The sequence below is a fragment of the Fulmarus glacialis genome, unplaced genomic scaffold (assembly GCF_000690835.1).
Source record: "Fulmarus glacialis isolate BGI_N327 unplaced genomic scaffold, ASM69083v1 scaffold16295, whole genome shotgun sequence".
Taxonomy (NCBI): Eukaryota; Metazoa; Chordata; class Aves; order Procellariiformes; family Procellariidae; genus Fulmarus; species Fulmarus glacialis.
In genome coordinates, this window is record NW_009215061.1 from 3567 (window position 1) to 23904 (window position 20338).

Sequence of the window (20338 nt, forward strand, 5' to 3'; positions counted from 1 at the left end):
ACCCATATGGTATGGAATATCCCTTTGGTCGGTTGGGGTCAGCTGTCCCGGCTGTGTCCCCTCCCAGCTTCTTGTGCCCCCCCAGCCTCCTCGCTGGTGGGGTGGGATGAGGAGCAGAAGAGGCCTTGACTCTGTGTAAGCCCTGCTCAGCAGTTACAAAAACATCCCTGTGTTATCAACACTGTTTGCAGCACAAATCCAAAACACAGCCCCGAACTAGCTGCTGTGAAGAAAATTGACTCTATCCCAGGCAAAACCGGTAGAACAGGTTTTAGACTTCTTTTAATCAATCGGTTTAGTTTAATTAGACATTTTAAATTTTCAGACCGGGAATGCATTTTGAAAACAAACTATTACCTTGAAGTTCAGTATAACTTTGAGAAAGCTGTAGCTGCTAGAAAGGGGAGTCTTGGGATGAGAAGTGCCTACTCAGCTGGATGGAGTTGGTGCAGTTTCAGTGCTGGTTGTAGTTACAGACTTCCTTTTTCAGTCCTGATGTGTCCTGGCTTACATACTCACGATTTTATAAATAGCAGTTGAAATCCTGAATCTACTGCAAGAAGAGGAGAAGGGGACAAATGCATTTTCCATTAGCAGCAGCAGAATAAAGTATCCATTTAGTTATGCTAAATTGGCGTGGAAGAATTGGGCGTAATCTGTAGGTTATTGATTGGCTTCACAGCCCTGCAGCAGGCTGCAGCTGACACAAGTCCCAAAGGGGCTGTTTGCTAATCACAGATAAGCAAAGAGAAATTTAGTGATACGGCTTCCATTTACCAACCCATCCCCTTCTGCAGCTGCCCAGCTTGGGTGGGAGCTGTCTGCACAGGCGTGTGCCCTCGCCAGGCAGGGGAAGCAGCGAGCCCCTGGTATTTTCTTGCAGATGGCTGTACCTCTTGTGTAAAGCTTCAAACCTCCATGAATCAATTGTAGCACATAACTATGCGTCATCTGTTAAGAAAACTGAATTCTGTTCCAAAGTGGCTGCTCTTCTGGAATAAGTGGAACCTGAAGCTCTTTTCTTAAGTTTGAGAAAATTTAATCCATGATACCCAGCAAGTGCGTCTATAAGGCATTTTCAAAGGTTACTTCTGTTGCAGGAGAACATGAAGTAAAATTCAGGTTTGTGTGGGAAGCACGAAGAACCCTGGAAAAGTTAATGTTGGGGACAGGCATGTAAGGATGGCAGAATAGTTTGATGTAAGACAGCAAAAAAGTAAAGAAATTGCAAAAGCGCAAGTGGGAAAGCAATGGAGTATTTTCCGATGGGTTGAAAATAGGTAGGTAAAAGTTGGAGAGCTAAAAGGAGATGTTGCGTGGGCAGCCAGCCAGTGGTGGATGGTCTGAAGGCGACTGTGGAATGTTCAGCCTTGACTAGGTTTTGGGTCTTACCAGAAAGCAGCTAATGTAGAAATAAAAATAATATATCAGGTGATTTATTATGACATATCAGGATTGTAGTTTGTGTCAGTATTTGAATTTTCAGTGAGGAAGTAAGACTACAGTTGATCCGTGGAAAAAGTAGCCAAAGTATTGTTATCAGAGACAAGATGGACAGATAAGGTTAGGAGGATCCCAGAATACTGCCAAAGGAAAAAAAAACTACAGCAAAACCGCTTTGTTTATGTGCACGAGATCTTCAGAAGGACAGAAGGAGACCTGATTCTTTGCTCAAGTAACCTGAGGTTCACCGCCGTCTGGGATGCAAGGCAAGCAGAGAGGTTTCCATGGAGTTTGTATTGCCTCCTGTCAAAATGAGAGTGATGGTTTTAATTGTTACGGACAAAAATGTATCCCTGGGACATCCTCCCTGATTTTGGAGTGACACTAGTGATTAACTTGGCTCGGTTAACATGCAGCCAGGTTGCCAGACTCATAATTGCAGAAGTTTTAATTTCCCAAAAGAGAGGAAACGGTCTTTGCTGCTTTCAGAAGAGTTTCAGTGCAAGAAGCTATGCTTGCGGAGTACTCTGGGAATGAGATATCATGGAAGGTTATTCCCCAGCCAGATTGTATCCTGATTTCTGTAATAACAATAGGGTGTCCTCTACATCTGGAGATCATTTGCTGTGTCACTTAAAATAATGATTAGAGGGTATTGCTCACCTATGTATGACGGAATAGCAGAGTCTTTTGTCCTCTGTATGTCCTACTCTATGGTCCTGCTATGCTGAAATTGATTTTGTCTGTTTGAATTTGTCCAAATTTGCAGAAATTTTGTCACATTGAAACACTCCTTTTTTTTTTTTTTTTTAAAGTAAAAATAGAAGACTACAATTTTCAATACCAAGTAATTACAAGGGGATTGCCAACCTAGAAGAAAGAAACTAGTGTGATGACACATGACAACTGTGATTCCACTGCAGAAGCCTCCAAGGTGTAACTCAGCTGGGCTAATTCAGGGTACCTGCAGCCCTGGGCAGTCTCCAATCATGGAGCGTCGCGATCGAGTTAGCAGGAAAACTCTTGGTCGGTGTGATACACATTTACACCCCACTTCAGATGATGCCTGCTGCTGTGTCTGTACCTTGAGAAGTAGAAGGCAGCACATTAAGGTTTTGTGGCCTATAGCATAGCAGGGCACTTTACAATTGTCTATTAAATCAAGTCTTTGCTGTCTGTGTGGATGAATCTGTTTTACAGTCCTCTGCCTTTTGGAAAAAGAGCTCTAACTAACGGTGATGCGCCTTGATCGGTAACTGTAGGTGGACTTTCAGGCCGGGTCTCTGAGACTCTTTCCACTCAAAATGAAGGGAAGGATGGGTACTCAGCTCTCGACAGCGTATATGCAGGGCTGCCTTCAGGTGGCTGCGTAGCAGTGTGGAGTTGTCCCACCTCGGCCTGGTCCCGGGCAGGTTACTGAGTCTTGTTGCAAGGAGATGAAGCTTCCCTCCCGTCTGTTGTGCTGGAGTTTGGGGCCTGGTAAAGCTGTGATTTTCCTTAGCCCATTTACCTTGTCTGTGAGAGAGACGGAGAGAGAAACAGAGGTGCTTTTTAAATACTTAATTGTTTTAAACATTGTATTTGAAAGTCTGGATGTGACTATTTTTGAGACATGCTGAAAGGAGGTAACGTGGAAAACCTGACGGGACAATTTCGGTGATGTCTTAATTTACACGCTGTATGTGCGCTGTATTATATGCTATTAATTTTTCTTTAAAATGAACCTGGTTATGTAAAGAGAAACCTTTCCATCCTCCCAGCTGCTGCATGCTGCAGCAGAGGGAAGCGTGTTGAGAGCGGCGTATGATATGTTGGTCTTTGCCTGCTGGAGAGCTGCAGTTGAAACCTCCTAACGAGCCGCCGTGCTCCCCAAGGCTAGGACGTGAATGATAAATGTATATTTGGCAAACTGATTAGTAAAGCCTTTGCACACTTGGCTAGTTGTATCCTGTTTCCTGGAAGGTTGCCAGATGGAGGAGAAGCGGAAATGTAATGGATTGCAGGTTGTTTTTTTTCTGTTGGTTGGTTGCAGAAAGGCTGAATAAACAGGAGTTGCCTTGAGGCAGGCGAAGTCTTGCTATTTGAAGTCACGCAAGCCTTGCTCTGGCTCAGCTGTATTTTGTTTCCAGTGCTCTGTAGGTTGTGTTAGTGATGCTCAGTGAGATTGGGGGAGGCTATTCAACTGGATTTAGTTTAGCTTTTTTAAAACAAATCATAATCCCCAGCCTCTTTGGGGGGAGGGAGAAGTTACAGCAGATGCCTGACGAGCCGCACACCAGCCCGTTTAATTTAACGGGGAACCTTGGCGGAGCTGCAGCCAGAGCTGCCTGACACACATTTACCAGGGCTGCTGCTTCTTGAAGCACGTGGTAGGTAATCAGCATCAACTAGTAGTGTTTGAGTGCCAAAGTAATTCGGTGCTATAGCCTCAGTTAAATTTCGCTTGATTTAAGGATTTCTATTTTGATGTTTTGAACACTTTTTAAAATAAACATGTGTTTTGCAGATCACTGGCTCTCTGGTGTAGAGACCCAGCATGTTTCATCAATATTTCTTTCTGTTTGTAGTGAACTTCTTAGGAAATTGTTAAAAAGAAAGCCATGAAATATTGCAAACGTCCCTCCCTGTCCTCCCAGATAAAGTTAATACAGTTGATTTGGGCAGTTACTGACAACAAAATGAATTTTAGGGGAGTGTTTAGTTGCCATCTGCAATTTTTCATTCATGTTAAAAATTCAAAGTATTTGAAAAGTCATGTCACAGCTCCAAAACCATGAGGTTGTTTGCAAACAGGAGATTTCAAGAACTAAGTATACATTGATTCTCTTTGTTTTTCTTCTGGTTTCAGAGCTGTTTGATTATACACGAGCCACGCAGACAAATATTTCTCAGCAGTCAGAAGTTGTCTCGTCTTTTTTTTTTCTTTTTTTTTAAAAAAAAAACAGAAGCAGCTGAGATTTAAGCACACTTGGAATGATGTCAGAGCCATAGCTATGGCGATTGGGGTGTGCATGAGAATACAAGGACTAAATACCAAGGTCTACTTTAACAAACGATAGTAACACAGTTTTCTAAAATCGAGTAGTATCTGCTGCTGTCACCTTCCTGTTCGTGAGAAGCAGTCCTTTTCTGCCTTGGTTTTTAAATAAAACCATCTACCTTTGACAAATGGATTTGCTAAATGTAACTAGCATGGTCTCTATCAGGCAGCATTTTATTAAGTCATTATTTCTGTTGCAAGCAGATTTATGTAGGCATCAAATGCTTTGGGTGATCTCTTTTATGTAGTTAGAGACTAAGATAAAAACGTAGTAACGTTGCTATGTTCTGGCAAGCTGATACTTTAGATGATGCTCTTGTTATTTCCTTCATTTGCCACTTTGAAATAATATTTTCCCCTTAGAGTGGCTGGCTTGCTTCACAGTGCCCTGTAACAGCAGAGGGGGGTTTTGATAGTCTGTAACCTCTGCTAAAGCACATTGAGTGTTTTTTAATTATTAACACTGCATTGTACATAGTATTTCCATCGGATGATTTCATTGTACAACCTTCTCCAGCGCTGCATTTGGTTAGCTTGGATATGAAACAGTCTGAAAGCAAATACTTTGGCTGAAATGATGGCATCTTTTGGCAGCTGTGGGTTACCAGGTGTTCTGTGTTACTGTCTTTTACCCTTAATAAAATACCTCATGTCACAACTATTAGCAGCTCAGCAAAGGTTGGACCACACAGGGCCTGCTGGTCAGGATAGAGGTAAAAAGGTTGAAGAAAAAAAGGAGCGGGGGAAGGGGGAATGAGCTATTTGAAAGCAGCTGGTTTGGCTGCTGTTTCTGCTTTCCTGCTTTGTCTTCTGCAGCATCTCCTGTATTTATTACTTTTAATATCATGGTGTTTTTCACGATTTACTTTGTGTTAGTATCTAGCAGTCCAAGTTTGAAACCAGCCACATCTTAAGAGAGAGTGAGTACGGCTGAGAATCCTGTTCCCTTTCTCCCTCCCCCAAAACTCTTTTCTTTTCTGAAAAGTTTGTCCAAATAGCTGACCAAAAAGATGAAAGATTACCAAGATTATGTCTTGGTAATGTCAGCAGGCATCCTGTCAATGGTCAGCACTGTGAACGTGCTTGCAAATACCGTCTTCACATTTGGGATTCTCATAGAAACTTTTCCCTGCCTCACACTAGCATCTAGCTATTTTTACTTAACTGCGTAGTTTCTTTAGAAACTCTGTATAGATTAAAAACACATGGGTACCAGAGCATGTGTTTCAGCAGCGCAATGCTGAAAGCCAGAGGATCACGTTAATAGTTGGTAAATGCACTTTTCAAACCTAGTACCATAAGAAGATTCTTTATCATTCTGGGGTGTGTTTTTTTTCTAGCATGTTTGCAAAAGTATGTCCATGAGGCTGAGGAATGCGTTCTCGTCATCAAAAATGTGCGATGACTGAAATAACCGATGCAAACTTGGAAGATAATGAATATGGCATAATTGGATGCAAAATGCATAACTGCTTGCAAGATTTGATGTATTGGTGATTTTCCTTGTTAGTATTTTGTGACTGAAATTATTATTGCAATTTTTTTCCAGGCGACTGGCTGGCAATGACCTTTCTTTCATCCATCCGAAGGCCTTGTCTGGGTTGAAAGAACTCAAAGTTCTGTAAGTAATTGGGTTTTAGAGCTTCATAGCTAGCTGTATGCTTTCTTAGTGCACAGCCAGCCTGTTTACTGGTAGGCTGGATTAAATTTTTTTCCCTCTCTCTGCTGCCCCTCCCCCCAAAATTACAGCTCTCCTCCATTATTTTTTTTTATAAAGCCTTCTGTAAGTGGTGATGATGAGCAGTGGTGAATTTGACTAAACTGTAATTACTTAAATAATTAGAACACTTGCTTCTGAAGTGTATCTTGTAGCAGAAGAATCCTAAGAAGGAAAAATTCTAAAAAGGACATGTAAAGCTTTTTGTTGTTCTCCACCCCCTCATCTTACTCCGTCAGGTGCCCCAACGTTATCAGGGAGTACTATTACTTACAGAGATTTAAAACACACTTTGACCTTTGAATCGTCCCTTGCTGGTAATAGAAATAATTTCCATAGTTCGATGCTTCTTTAGGTGAAAATGACTTAGTAGTAGGAAAAAAGTTTTAATTAAAAAAAGTTAGAATTTCATGCCCTGTTTCGCCTATCCTGTTTTCCTTTCTGAGATAAGAATATTTCAACTGTTTTCCCATAGCTAAGGATAAAAAGAGCTTTCTGTTGTTTGGAATCTTAAAAACCTGCATCCAGAAATTGTAGCATTTATGCTGACGTAAATATTTCCAATTGCTAGTAGGGTAATAGATAGTTAATTAAGCAGATATTTAAAAAATCTAGTGGAAAAGGACCCTGAGGTTGTGAAGAAAGAAGCATAAACAAAGAGCATAAGCAGGGTACAGATTAGGAAACTGCCTATCTGCAATACTACTTAATGATGTTTTGTAAATTGAATGCAGCGTGTCAAGGCTCTTGAAGGTATCTCCATCAGGATACTCAACACTGATTCTAGCGGTTCTTGAAAAATTTGGGACTTGGATATTAATTAACAGTTAACTTACTTGTCCACTTGCATTTTACCCCAGTATACACCAAAATCTAATAATATTTTATAATGTGTGAGATCTCAGTTACTTACATTCTCTTTATAAAAGAACTCCTCATGCAATAATATGTTGTCCCATAAGAGAAGTTCTTAAAAAAAACCCAGTATAACTTAGTTCAGCTTGGCTCTAGTTTCATTCTGTGTCTTTTTAATGTTATGCCCAGAGGTGCTTTGTTGTGAACACACTTTGCAAATTAGATTGTTAATGCATTGTGTATTGATGCGGCTTTAAGAAAAATTAGAGGTTTGTGTATTTTGTAGTATGTACAGGATGATTTCACAAGAAAATAATAAAATATCATTCACTGTAGCAAATTTGTACTAGTGTTAAGTTGTTCAACCTCTTCAGTGAGTTCCCAGGGGAATTTCAGCGTATTATGTCAGAGGCGTGTTCTCTGCAAATTCGTGCAGTTAATTAATGAGTTGTAAATAAAACTGAAAACAGACCATTTTCTTGTTGTATCGTTGCCTTTGGGTATCTGGTCTTGATAATTCTACATGCTTTTATGTATACTAGAAATCTGTGCAACCGTAACAGGACCATGGGCTCTTCTGTCATCTCTACTGTTGATAACGATTATTGTCAAATTCTACTTTACTAACACAGTGGATCTTACAGAACCCTACAGAACAATCAGCTGAAGACTATACCTAACGAGGCCATCAGAGGATTAAGCGGTTTACAGTCCTTGTAAGTTTTCTTACTTTGCTTTTGTTCTTGCATTGTTCTCAAAGTTCCACTTTCAGTCACTTTGTACACGCTTGCTTCATTCTGTGGAGTTTTGAAGTACAATCATGTATGTGTAATAACATACCTGGATTTTCTGATACTGCAATTTCAACTGGAGCAAAGTTTCCCAAGTAAAGTTCATAAGGAATTTTATTCGTCATCTTTGGCTGGGTGACCCAAATCCAAACTCTTTCAAAACCCAAACCCAGGTACAAGATTGCTGTATAAATGCAGTGGTGGTGGAGTTAAACATTTATCATCCTTCTTGCATGTCCTGAGGTGTTTAAGCAATTTTACAATGTTGTGCAAAAATTAATCATGCCCAAGTCTTTTGTATCTGGAGGAGGGAAAGGGGTTTCTGGGAAGGAGTATTGCTTGAGACATGCATAGTATTGGTTTTACTGGAAGGTGTTGAAATCACACAGTTAAGTTATGAACACCTCAGCCATTATTGCTAGTTGCTCATAAGATATTTCAGATGTGCTTATACTACCTCATGGCTTATTATGTTTTATAAAGCATCTTAATCAGGCCTTAATAGTTAGTTACAGCTCTCTAGGTGGTAGATGCTTATCACTATGATGAGGAGGTGGAGGGGGGAAGGGCTTCAAAATTTTTCCTCCTTTCTGCTTACCTACAGAGAGAGAGAGCAGATTACCTATCCCCTCTGTGCCAAAATTCAGGTTCCTGGCCTAAGATCCTGTTTCTTTCAGTGTTGCATCAGACTATGGAATAGTTTTAGGGGGAAAAAAAAAAATTAGTTTTGCAAAATAGCTTTGCAAAGTGTTGCGCAACTTTTGCAAAGGTGCTTTCTGCATTCCCTAAACTTGGATCTTGGCCACTACCCTTCTCATAGTTGGTCGGGTATTCCCACTTTTTCCATCTGAAGAAGGCACAGTAAGCAGCACGGGGCAGGATAAGATTGTCTGCAGACTGTCCCGCTGGGGAGTGGGAGTCTGTGCAGCCTCGGACCTGGTTCTGTTGGGCTGCTTACCGGCGAGGATCTCCTGCACGCAACGGCGAGCATGGGAAGCACACAGCTCGTACCAGGAGAGAGCAGCGAGTTGGCACGGACTGCTCCAGGTTTTTGGATCCAAGAGTGGGACAGATGCAGGTTTCCATTTGCAGCCATTTTGCAAATTTAATGTCCACGTTTCCCTCTTGTCTTAGTGTGTGTAGAAGAGGAGAGCACCTTGGTCTGAGCGCAAATGCTATGCATTGTAATAAAAATCCTTCAAATTACATTATGTGAATAACCCTTTAGTAATTATTTAAAAAAAACAAAACAAAACTCCTTCCTGGCTTCCAGCATTTCTGTGATGCCAAAAAAGAAACTACTTTAGTAAATACTTTTGTTGTCTACAAATAATCCATTTCATTTTCGATGAACATCCTTTTTTCTCTACTTATTTACAGTAATGTTTGTTCTCTAATTAAAGTTTAGAATATTAAATCTCCAGTTGCTGGTTTGATGATCATTTTATGTGCAAAAGGGAAGGGACAAAATTAAGGGAAAAATAATGAATGTATAAGTTAAGCCAGCATCTCTCTCTTTTTTTTAAATTCATATATTTTTAATGTGATTGGAAACAAGATGGTGTTAGAGCCATTTAAAAAAAGCAGACATTTTAGTAGTTGGAAAAAATCATGGAATGATTATGTAATATTGTATAATGTAACGAGTATAATCGCTTGACATAACACCATTGTAATTAAAATCTAGTAGTAACAATTTGAAGTGTGGTGAGGTTTCCCTTTCTGGGAGCTTCATTGTTCATAGGCAAATGATAAACTGTATCAATTTTAGGAAGGTGAAAAAGGGTTAATAAGTAGCAAGCTACTTGTTACTTCTTTTTCTGAGGAAAACCAGCTGGAGTTTTCAGAATAGGTGTTAGAAATATGGTGGGCAAATCCAGTCTGGAAGCCATCAGTGTCAGAAGCTCAGGCAGATTTTTCTTCCACTGGTGCGGATCATGCTTTGGGTTGTCCCTCTCTCTGTTCCTCAGAGGGATATCTGTCTGCATGGCAAGATCACCATAATTTGTTAGAATTGGCAGCAATTTGAGAATAAATCAGTTTTTGAGACAAGTGTACTGAGAAATGTAAAGCGTTTTTCCTATGCATTTGTTTACTTCACCAGAATGCGTTTCTGTCATTTTAACGAATTTCAGGAAAACTTTGTTTATTGTATCACTCATAAAATTACCGTGTAGTTATGCATATCCCCTAATAATGTAGGGAGCACCTTCTGGCAAAGGAATGTAGGACTGGTCCTCTGAATTTTGTGTGTGAACGTGGAAACATAAATGCCAGCTTGCTGCTTTATTAATTTAAAAAAAGAAAAGAAGAAAAAAAAAAAGGAAAAAAGTTATTTCCCCCCCCAAAGGAATTTGTGTCAAAAATGGATTTAAAGCTCCTGAGCTGCTGTGACCTTCTTCTAAAACAAATAACTCTTTGCAGAATATATGTTAGAAAACCTGCTTCTACCTTTTAATATATAATCTCCATCCAAAACCTGCAAGTTTAAACATCACTTAACTGACTCTCTTTGGCAGTTTCCCAGTTTGCTCTGAAGTAAGCTTTAGGGGGATTTTTTCTTGGTGAAGACACAAATTACTTGCTCATAAAATTTTATAGTATATTGATAGTCATTTGGTTTGCAACTCCTGTCGAACTATCCAGTTTTTCTCTTAATGTGCTCCAATTTCTAGCTGCGTAGGAAGACGGCTGCCACGCTGTATGTATTAACGAGCCCAGTAAAAATACCTGGGTGCAAATAAAGATGATGGTTATAGGAGCTTCATGATCTCTAATATTTATATTATAGCTGGCGAGTAGCCAGCCTGGTTCAGAATACTAAACGACAGCTCTTTATTTTCTGTTTACATTGGATATTTTCCCAGCTCTGGCCTCCGAAAGAGAGTTTGAATAGAGTCCTTTATTTATGGAGGTGAAATTTAGCAAAATGTAAGAGTTTCACTGAGTGGAAACTCGCTGTCTAGCACCCCAGAAGAGTTCACCTGGCAGGATGTATTCTCCCATCGCAAGATGCCCTGCTATCTGGGACTGTGGGACAGAAGGCACTGGTTGCCCAGCTTGTGCCCGCGGCTTTTGGTAGCAGAAAAACCTGACAAATAAGGAGCTTCCCAAATGTAAACAATAGCTTTGATGCATTTCAATTACTCCAAAGCATCAACAGTGTATTTCTGTTATCACGAGGTAATGAAGTGGCATGCTTCGTACTTTAGGTCTGGAGCCAGAGGTAGTAGAGCGGTGCGCTGCTCCAGCAGTGTGCGCAGAGCCTGGAAGGACCGGGAGGCCATTTCAGAGGGTCACTTGTTTAGGTGCCTTAGCATAAGAAGCGTATTTGACTGTGATGCCTTTTTTTTTGGTAACACTGCTTATTCTGAGCTTCGACTCAGAATGTGGGGATTTGTAAAGTGGTTCTGTAAACTACAGCAACTTCTAGGGTTGCTCTAATTCACCCCAGAAACCCAGCTATATATGAGTTTTAAGTTATAGCACAGAATATTCTGGTACAATCCTCAGTGTGTGACGAATACTGGAACTACGTTATTTAAACAAAGACTTTCAGATGCTTTGGAGAGGGGAACTGTGTTCTATTTCAACTCAAAAACCGAACTGCTGCTAATTTTAGTGGGCATTTGCCATCAAATCCAGGAGTCATTTTTGAAAGCTTGTCAATAGCTGCTAACGTATTGGAGACAATTTATTTTAATTGTAGTTCAGGAACCACCGAGTTACTGTCCCTGCACGTGTGCACACATGCCCACACGCAGGGAATATTAGAGCGTTTTGCAGCAATAGTTCAAAGCACTGCAGCCACGCTATTATGCCAGATTCCCAAATTGTGGGTATTGGGACCGTGCCAGTGTGGTACTCGACTGTGATAGCTCCTGCCTTTCTCTTTGTGTGGGTGTTCACCTGAGCTGCAGGGTAAGTGTCTTCAGGCATGTGGTCAGCAGTAATTTTCTGCGGTACTCGGTAGCAGTTCTGGCTCCCCAGCCTGGTCTGCTCGCAGCCTCCGCTGCAGGATCATAACCAGTTTTGCAGTCTGCCTTCCTATCTCAGAAGGCTGGAGCAGGCTTCAGGCAGGATGAGGCAGGAGGCATGAACGTGCTGAACTGGAACGTGATGTTATTTTCTGTGAGAGGGAATCGGCTTGGCCCAGGCGGGAAAGACTGGGGTCCTGTGTGGGATTGAGAGAAAGGAGACCAGGATCTTGCTTTGCAGGGTAAAAATGTACGGAAAAAGGGTGGGGACAGAGAATGGAGACCTATTTCAGTCAGTCAGGACACATTTTGAATGTACTATAGCCTTATTATTATTTTCTTATTTTAGGAAGGATTTCTTATACAGATGAAGTAACATCTGCATTTATAAAAAAAACAAAACCCAGATCAAATCTAGAAACATTTTGCTGGTACCATAATGAAACTGCACAGCTTTAAGCGGTAGTTCACGTTGGTGACAATAATTTTAGTAACATAAACCATGAGCACATTGAAAGGTGTCAGAAGGGAAGATCCCTGAATTTGCAGAGGACAATGCAAACGCCGTCTTGTATCAAAAAGTACACAGTTCTCTTCTAATTCTGCTAATTTTTTCTTAAAGTCTGTTTTATGGCTTCTGTTGATAATTTTGTGATTCTGGATTACGGAGTTTTGAAGGACAGGGCTATCTGTAAGGATAATCTTGTCTGGGAGGCTGTGGAAGATGTTCATTAACAGCAATGACTAGACGAAGTTAAGAAGCATTGTATGTTCTTACACGTAGTATGCACCTTTAACAGTGGCAGGTGGTTTTTCACCTAACCAACTTCTAATGCGTCGTCTTCTCCAGAGGTTTTTTAGTTCCCGACTTCACTGTTATTAAAGGGTTAAAGGGGACCAGCCCTCAAGTGAGTCTGTGTTAAGCCATAGGATTAAACTATGGGAAAGGGAGAAATTCACACACATTTTCTCTGTAACCTGCAAAAACAATACAAACTTAAATATGCTGAATATGCTTTTCTCCCTTGCGGTTTTTTTTTCTTGAGTAAAGAATGTATAAAAGCATGTTTGATGGTGCTGAAAAATCTTTAAATATGAGCAGTTTAAATATACTGCTTTGTGAAGTTTACATACTTGCTGAATGACAAGAATCTCATTTTTCTATGCCATGTTCACTGTTCTGGTTTTCTTGAAAGTCAGGTATGGGTATTTCTTGTGAGCTTCAGGGATCTCTGGGATTTTTGTAGCCTTATTTTTTTTAACTGTCTGGGCTTGCTTAAGGAATTGCTAATGTTTAAATAAAAATGGGGAAATTGGAAACGGAATGATCAGAAACTTAATTGGGATGGTGGAAGTTACACAGTATGTAGGTAAAGATCAGCTGAATCCTCTATGGGTAATTTGCAGCAAAATCTGTGATCTCTGACTGGTACCATCTTAAACGTTTAAATGGAAGAATAGATACGCTGGCACATCAAAATGGTGGTTGAAACAGCTTTGCATGTATCATTAGTTTCTGAGAGCTGCTGTAAATTTGTCTTTGAATAAAGCAAATCCTTGTATTGGTGTTCTCAACACATAAGGTACAGAGAGCGGCAGCACGATACAGTGAGCAAACTCGCTGAGTATTTTAAAGTACCCCTGTTAACATGGTGGGTTTATTGCCTTGCTTTGTAGCAGAATTTCCTAGGTACTAGGCTTATCAGTACTCAACTTCAAAACCTAAAAATCTACTCCAGTGTTATTTGAGTGATTTCTTTGTGGTTTTTGAAGGAGCACTTTAAAGAGCAAAGTTCTTTAATGATTGCCATTGAGCAGAAGTGGTTTAACACAAGAGTCGGCAGTGATTTTCATTTTATTAACATCAGCGTTAAACTCTTGCTATTAGCACAAGGCTGTTAAAATTTCCCATTCGCTGAAGCAAGTGCAGTCACAGACGAGAGCGAGCGAGGCTGGGATAGTAGCTGCAAACAAATCTGCGACAGTCTCCTCTTCCCAGGCAAAATGTGTGGCAGTACGTTCATAATGCGTATTATTTCTAAGCTTATGTTTATGGGATGTATCTTGCATCCGTAACGCCCAGGTGGGCTTCGTGGCGAGGAGTGTGGCCGGCTCCTTGGGGAGCATCTACAGGGGTGGCCACTGGCATGGTGTTGGTGCTTTGCTCCACCAGAGTGAGGGTTGACCATAACATGCCTGGAGAGACTACAGGATGAGAGCAAAACACAGGATTTTTTTTTTTCTCTCCCTCCCGAGCTTTGGGCCCAGCTCTCCCCCTCGCGTTCCTGCTCCCTCCAGACTGGGTGGGATCCTGCAAAGCTGCTGGTTGCGTCGCGACCCTACCTGCGTGGCCAAGGGATGCTCTGCCTTGCCTCTCCCCGGTCCGGCGGGGAGGAACCCTCACTGCTAGCACCTGGCTCGTTTGGAGGATGGGAAAAGAATAAAGCAGAGAAGCAGCACCGGAGGGACTGGGCAGCGGAGGAGATGTGCAAGCGTGGTCCTGGAGGCCTCCCCAGGGATGCGGGCTGAAGGGAGCCTGCTCTAAGCAGTGCTGCTGGCCAGCCCAAACAGGGCCATGAGTATCCTTTCCTTTTAGCCTTTTTAACCCTGTAAGTAGACGCTGTGCCCAGTAACAGTGCTCCTATGCCTGCTCCTGCACCTGCATTGGTGCGAGTCTCCGGCACAGCAGTTTCTGCTGCAGTTTGATGTGGTGCAGGGATGCTTCTGAGACCAGGGGAGGAGGGGGCTTGGCTGGCCTCTGGCACATCCCGAGGAAACACATCTGTTAATTTTTTTTTTTTTTTCCTTAAGCTCCCAATGCTCCAGAAATGAATAAATTTATCAACATTTTTTCCAGCTTCCCCCCCGCCTCCACTGTAATGTATTAAAAAAGCTGGATGCCATGCTGTGCCACCTCCCAGGTATTTGCTCTCCATACACTAGCGTACTCCTGGCAGGCTTGGCCTGAGGTTTGTAGTGAAAAGCTTTATGAAAATTTGAAAAATACTGGAGTCGGAATGGTAATTTTGTGTGTGTTTATATTACTATATAAATATAAAAAAATTCATATATATGTGTGTGTTAGACTTTGGAACTTTTATTCATTTGAATTGAGGTAGGAGTTCATATCAGTTTTACAGTTTCCTTAAAGCTGAATTAATTGTTTGAAGACCTTTAAGTTGCTATGTTCTTTACTTGTTTTAACAGTATGTCAAATACTGATATAAGAGCTGCTGAATATATAGGTTTCTATCATCCTCCTGCTCTTTATTCTTGTGGAGTTGGAGTTTGTGTGAGGAGGGAACCTGACAGGTAATAAAAGTGAAGATGACAGCTCCGCAAGTGAACTCTGAATTTATAGGCTAAAAGGAAAGGTCTCTCACAAGCCAATGCCTATAGGGAAGCTGGAATTGGAGTAGCTTCTGAAAGATTAAGGAATTTAAGTACATGCTGCAAGCTCTAATTTAAAGAACATAGTCTTATCTTTAACACTTTAATGGAAAAGGACAGTCTTTGTGAAAGTTCAGTCCAAGCGAAGAATATTACTTGTACTTTGCTAGTTATTGGAGCTAATGAATACTCCCTTATCCCATCTTAAAGAAAAGGTGTGGTCCTTAGTTGTAATATTTTGTGTAAGTTGTCAAATATTTTACGTTTGCTTTTCAGTTGTTTCACAAAGTACTCCATTATGTGCATTTCACATTAAATAGAAGCATTTCAGCTGTGTTTTGTGCATTGAACATAATGTGGATAAGCTTTGACTGTTTGGAAGAGGAAAAAAAAGAAAAAGTAAGTGTGCGCATCAGGCTTACTCTAAGAACTATGAAGGAATACAAAAAATGTGGATGAGACAGAAATGGCCGAATTAGTTAAAAATAAGTCTTGAGGTATGACAACCAATAACAGAAATCCAGCACCAATAAGTACTTTCTGTGTAATCATAATAATACCTACTTTGGTTCTTTAGATGCTGTGCTTGTTCCTATAACATTTGTAAATCACAGATTTTCACTTTAAAACTGTAAATGCAGCTCAATGAAAACTCTGGGCAAACCGTCCCTTTTCAACTATTTTATTGACATATCCATTGGCCTCTGGGAGAACCTTGGGCTAGCACAGTGATCTTCAGACTTGGAGATCGGGAAGTCGCTATGTAAATGGGGAGTGAGAGAGACACAAATGATCACAGCAAGATGTCCTGTCTTTCTGCTTGACTTTGGCTTTATGATTTGGCATTGCTAATTACTTTCAGCTCTATTCAGACATTGCGTTTGTTAAGATGATGCCAAATGTTTGCAAAGAAGTGACAGAGAGCCAGAAAAGTGCCCTCTTTCACCTTCCAAACCTCCCTGCTCAGTGACAACCATGGGTGGTGGTCTTCTTCCCCCCTCAGTTTTACTGCTCCGGGCAGGAGAAGATGAACACAACGGACTGGATGGCTGTGGAGAGCCATCGGTTTAAGATGCAGAGTCACTTGGGTATTCAATCTGTCTGTGCTGGGGGACGGAGGTCTTGGCAACGCGAGCTGGGGATGAAGGGTCCGTCATCATCTCCATCACCCTCTTTATTCTCCCTGGCTGAGAGTTCGACTCCCTCGTTGCGTGCGTCCGTCCTTCCTCTGGTCATCTTCTGCTTTCACTGTGGGAGAGGAGGAGCAGGGCGTGGGGCTTCCCTGTGTGTTTTTGTTTTCCGAAGTCTGCTTGAGTAAATGGCATTTAGCAAGGAGCACAGTGGCGTAGACAAGCACTCACAGGGACTGAGGCTGCCTCTCCAGTATGCTGCTTCGCTTAAGGGAAAAAAAATAGGTGGGGGGGGCAGGGAGAAATTAGCTGAAGAGAAGACTCGGATATGTTTATTCCACTGGAAAATAATTCTTTTGATCTTCAGGGAGGTGTGTGAATTTAGGAGAGAGAAGAAAGACAGGTAATTTTTAGTTTTGTTTTTTTTTGTTTTGTTTTGTTTTTTCCTGAAGCAGAGCCGCAGGCTTTTTTCCTTACCCCCCCCTTTTTTTTTTCTTTATTATCATCAGACACTTAATTTCTCTGAAACGTTCCAGTCTCAGTGCAGCCTAAAAGCATTCAAACAGAAGAGCGTACACACCTGTCAGACCATGGGGCAAATGATAAGGGGATGCCAGTATATGAGCCATAGGAATTAGCTCTTTGATGTACAGCTTTAGAGCTAATGGCACCTCACTCATCTTAGGAGAGCCTTTGACTGCAGATAGTTTTTTAAGTTCCTACTTATATTGGTGTATTTGTTACTTAATTTGATGCGTTTCTTGACTTTTTATTACATGCAAATTCAGCTGCTGACTTTTTTCCCCTAATAATTTGAAATATTTAAACCATGTACATCACAACAACAAAACTCTCTTTCACAGAAATAGACTAAGTGCATTAATTCTTGATCAAGCTTGTCTTCTCCCTTTGAATTCAGCACATCCTTTAAGTGTTGGGGTCCAGAAGCACTTTCTCTGCTGTTTAAGCTATTGTGACTGTGCCTGCGGACAAATGTAGCGCAGTCACTTGGTCCACTCTGCCAGCCCAGAGAGGGACGGGATGAACGGCTGGAGGGAATGACTTCTTAAACTAACCCAGCTAGACTTTCAAGAGCATGTCTGATCATGGCTTTAGAAACACAGTGAATGCTTAATATAACTCAAAACCTGTGCTGATTTGTATCGTAATGAACATCGATGCTAATGGAGCAGCGTATCCGTGTTTTGTCTCCCCAGACAGCAGCATACATACCGTGGCTGGTGCACCAGTCATTTCAAAGCAGTTATGCAAGGTGTTTTCTTCCATGTTTGCAGCGAAGTTACCCCGGTTCAGCTGTGAGTTGACCTAGAGAAGGCAGCCGCTAGGTCAGAGGACAGTCAAACATTGCCTGTTGCTCTCAGCCCTACGCTGGCTTGGATTTGTTACTGTTCATTTTTTTTCATCTCGTGGGCTATAACTGCCAACTTTTCCGCTCATCGCCTTAGGAAAAATAGCGCTTTATTAATGTTTTGCTGCTTCCTGGGTCATTCCTTGCCACTGCCCCTTCCTGGGGCTTCTGTCTATGTACATCCAAGCTTAAGCTCTTAGTATGGGTGGTTTTCCACTTTCGTCTCCAATGCATTTGGTTACGTGGTATAGTGTAGACAAACTTGAACTGGTCCCTGTCTGTGCCTTTTGCCTGCCCTGGTTGCCAGTGATGCTATCCAAGTAACTTTGCTGCTAATGTAGGAAGATGAAAAAACAAATTGGTTCAGAGTGTATTGCGTGAGGAAGAAGGACACGTCATTTTGCACGAGAGCTTCTGTTGTTGCTGCCAAAGCCATCAGACAAGGAGTGCAATATCAGGTTTGTCAGTTGTCACGGGTAAGGATTGTAGGTGAGACTCTGACAGTAACACCTGCGCCTCCCGTTGTGAGGGCTTCACATCTGGAGTCGGAGCGGAGGACGTGCATTTTAGCCTCCTAGGTTTCCAGGTGTGGAGTTCTTTTTTTTGATGCTTTGAAACCTGAAGAAGCTGTGAAACCCAATAGCATAGGTGAGCCGGTAACTGTAGCAGAAGTAATTGTCGCGTGTGGTTTGACTTTCTGGATGAAAGATAGCGAAGTCACTTTCCACATGTGTTACTACTGCTAATGTTGGCAGTCGGAGTTCATTTGGGGAAAAAGTGTGATGGCAAATCCCATAACGTACAATAGTCAACAGTGCTAATGTGCTATTTTGCATTTATTTTGTGGAGCATGCTAGAAAGGATCAGGTGCAAGAGTGAAAGAAATTGCTCAGTTTCAGTTGACGATAAAATGTTTTATTTGCCAGGATGATTCATAACTGACTTCATTCAAGAACTGCTTTTAATAATCCTGTTCTCTAAAGTAGTCGCTTAAGGTGTACAGTACTACCACAAAACAAAGCATACAACAGTATACGATGCTATCGACAATGTAGCAATAGGGATAATCAGTTCAAATGAGTAAGTGCCTCTGTAACCTTTGATACACTATCAAGCTACCATTTTAAAGACTTGTTCCAGTATTAGCAGCTGGGGGGCTTGCAGGGGAGAGGTGTCTATAGAGTTACCAGTTCAGTTTGTTAAACTGATTATAAGCATATGAATTTGTTAAAATGGTTTATTAAAAATGTCTGAGAAGAAATTTTTATGAAGCTTTCTTTGATGGGCTCATCATTTGCCTTGAAAGGGTGTTCATGCATCATTCAGTAAACCTTCACATTTTCTCATATTAAATTATTTCAGTAAAGCATATTTAAGCTTAAAAAAAAAAAATTCAGGAGTAATAGAACTTTAATTGATATTTTTACTTATCTGTAGTTTGTGAGTTTACTATGTGAATTCTTTCTATTTTAATGTAGGCGTTTAGATGCTAACCATATAACTGCCATACCAGAAGACAGTTTTGAGGGTCTGGTGCAGTTGCGTCACCTTTGGTTGGATGACAACAGCTTGACAGAAGTTCCCATCTATCCGCTCAGCAATCTCCCTTCTCTGCAGGCATTAACGCTGGCTCTTAACAAAATAACACACATTCCTGACTATGCATTTACAAACCTTTCAAGTCTTGTTGTTCTGTGAGTATCTGTAACTGTATTTCACGGGTCACTTTGATTCTCTCCTCGGTTACAGTTTTGATTAAGCTTGGATGGCACAGAAAATGGTATTTTGCTACGTTTTAGCTCAGTTGTCTATTAACAGCCTATACCACCAACACGAGATGATATCATGTATACTTAGACAACCCGCTGAAGGTTTGCTAAAGACTTTCTCCTAAACAGAAAGTCAAAGGGGCTATGGATAGCGAGATTGCTGTATATTTTCCCGACGTCTCATTTTAGTAATGAATGTTTCAAACCAATGGTTGTTAGAGAAAGATTTCAGAGATATTAAAAGAAGAAAATACTATCTGCCACAGACCTGTTTCTGTGTAGTCTTAAATATCTCCAAGGATGAATATGAAAAATTACTTTGTTTTATATGTTTAAATAATTTTTATCACACTTCTGGATAGTGAGTAAAGGTTTAAAATAGGTTGTCTTGACTGTGGGCAATCTATTCTGTTCCCATATGAGGATGAAAGATTTCTGTCTAGAAGTGAAAGACATTCTTCTGCATAATCCACCCCATGTAATGTTTTTTCTAAACCATTTAACTGTCTTGATTTCATAGAAATACCTGCTAATGTGTTAACTTATATGAAATAATTCACTTATTTTTATACTTGTTTTGGTTTTGTTTTTTAGACATCTTCATAACAATAAAATAAAAACTATAGGAAAACACTGCTTTGATGGATTAGACAACCTTGAAACCTTGTGAGTATACTTCTTAAAGTAATTCGTTTTGCAGTATTTGCCTCATTCCCAGCTTAATCGAGGTTACTTTACTGGTGTGGTGAAGATTTTGCAAATAAGGCATGTTTGCACAGCGCAACACATCCCGCCGACACAGGTCCGGTTCAGGTTTCGGAACTGAAGGCTAGTATCGGTGCAGTGCTCCACCAAAA

General features: G+C 41.0%; 1 protein-coding gene across 1 annotated transcript in view; it reads left to right on the forward strand.

Moving 5' to 3' along the window:
• The first annotated feature begins 5884 nt into the window (after positions 1 to 5884).
• LGR4 (leucine-rich repeat containing G protein-coupled receptor 4) overlaps positions 5885 to 20338 on the forward strand; it is a 29613-nt gene continuing 15159 nt past the window's right edge. Inside the window, exons 1-5 of the mRNA XM_009578820.1 lie at positions 5885 to 5970; positions 6033 to 6104; positions 7700 to 7771; positions 19191 to 19406; positions 20076 to 20147. Of these exons, the coding sequence (XP_009577115.1) occupies positions 5885 to 5970; positions 6033 to 6104; positions 7700 to 7771; positions 19191 to 19406; positions 20076 to 20147 (518 nt within the window). The remainder of the gene's footprint in view (positions 5971 to 6032; positions 6105 to 7699; positions 7772 to 19190; positions 19407 to 20075; positions 20148 to 20338) is intronic.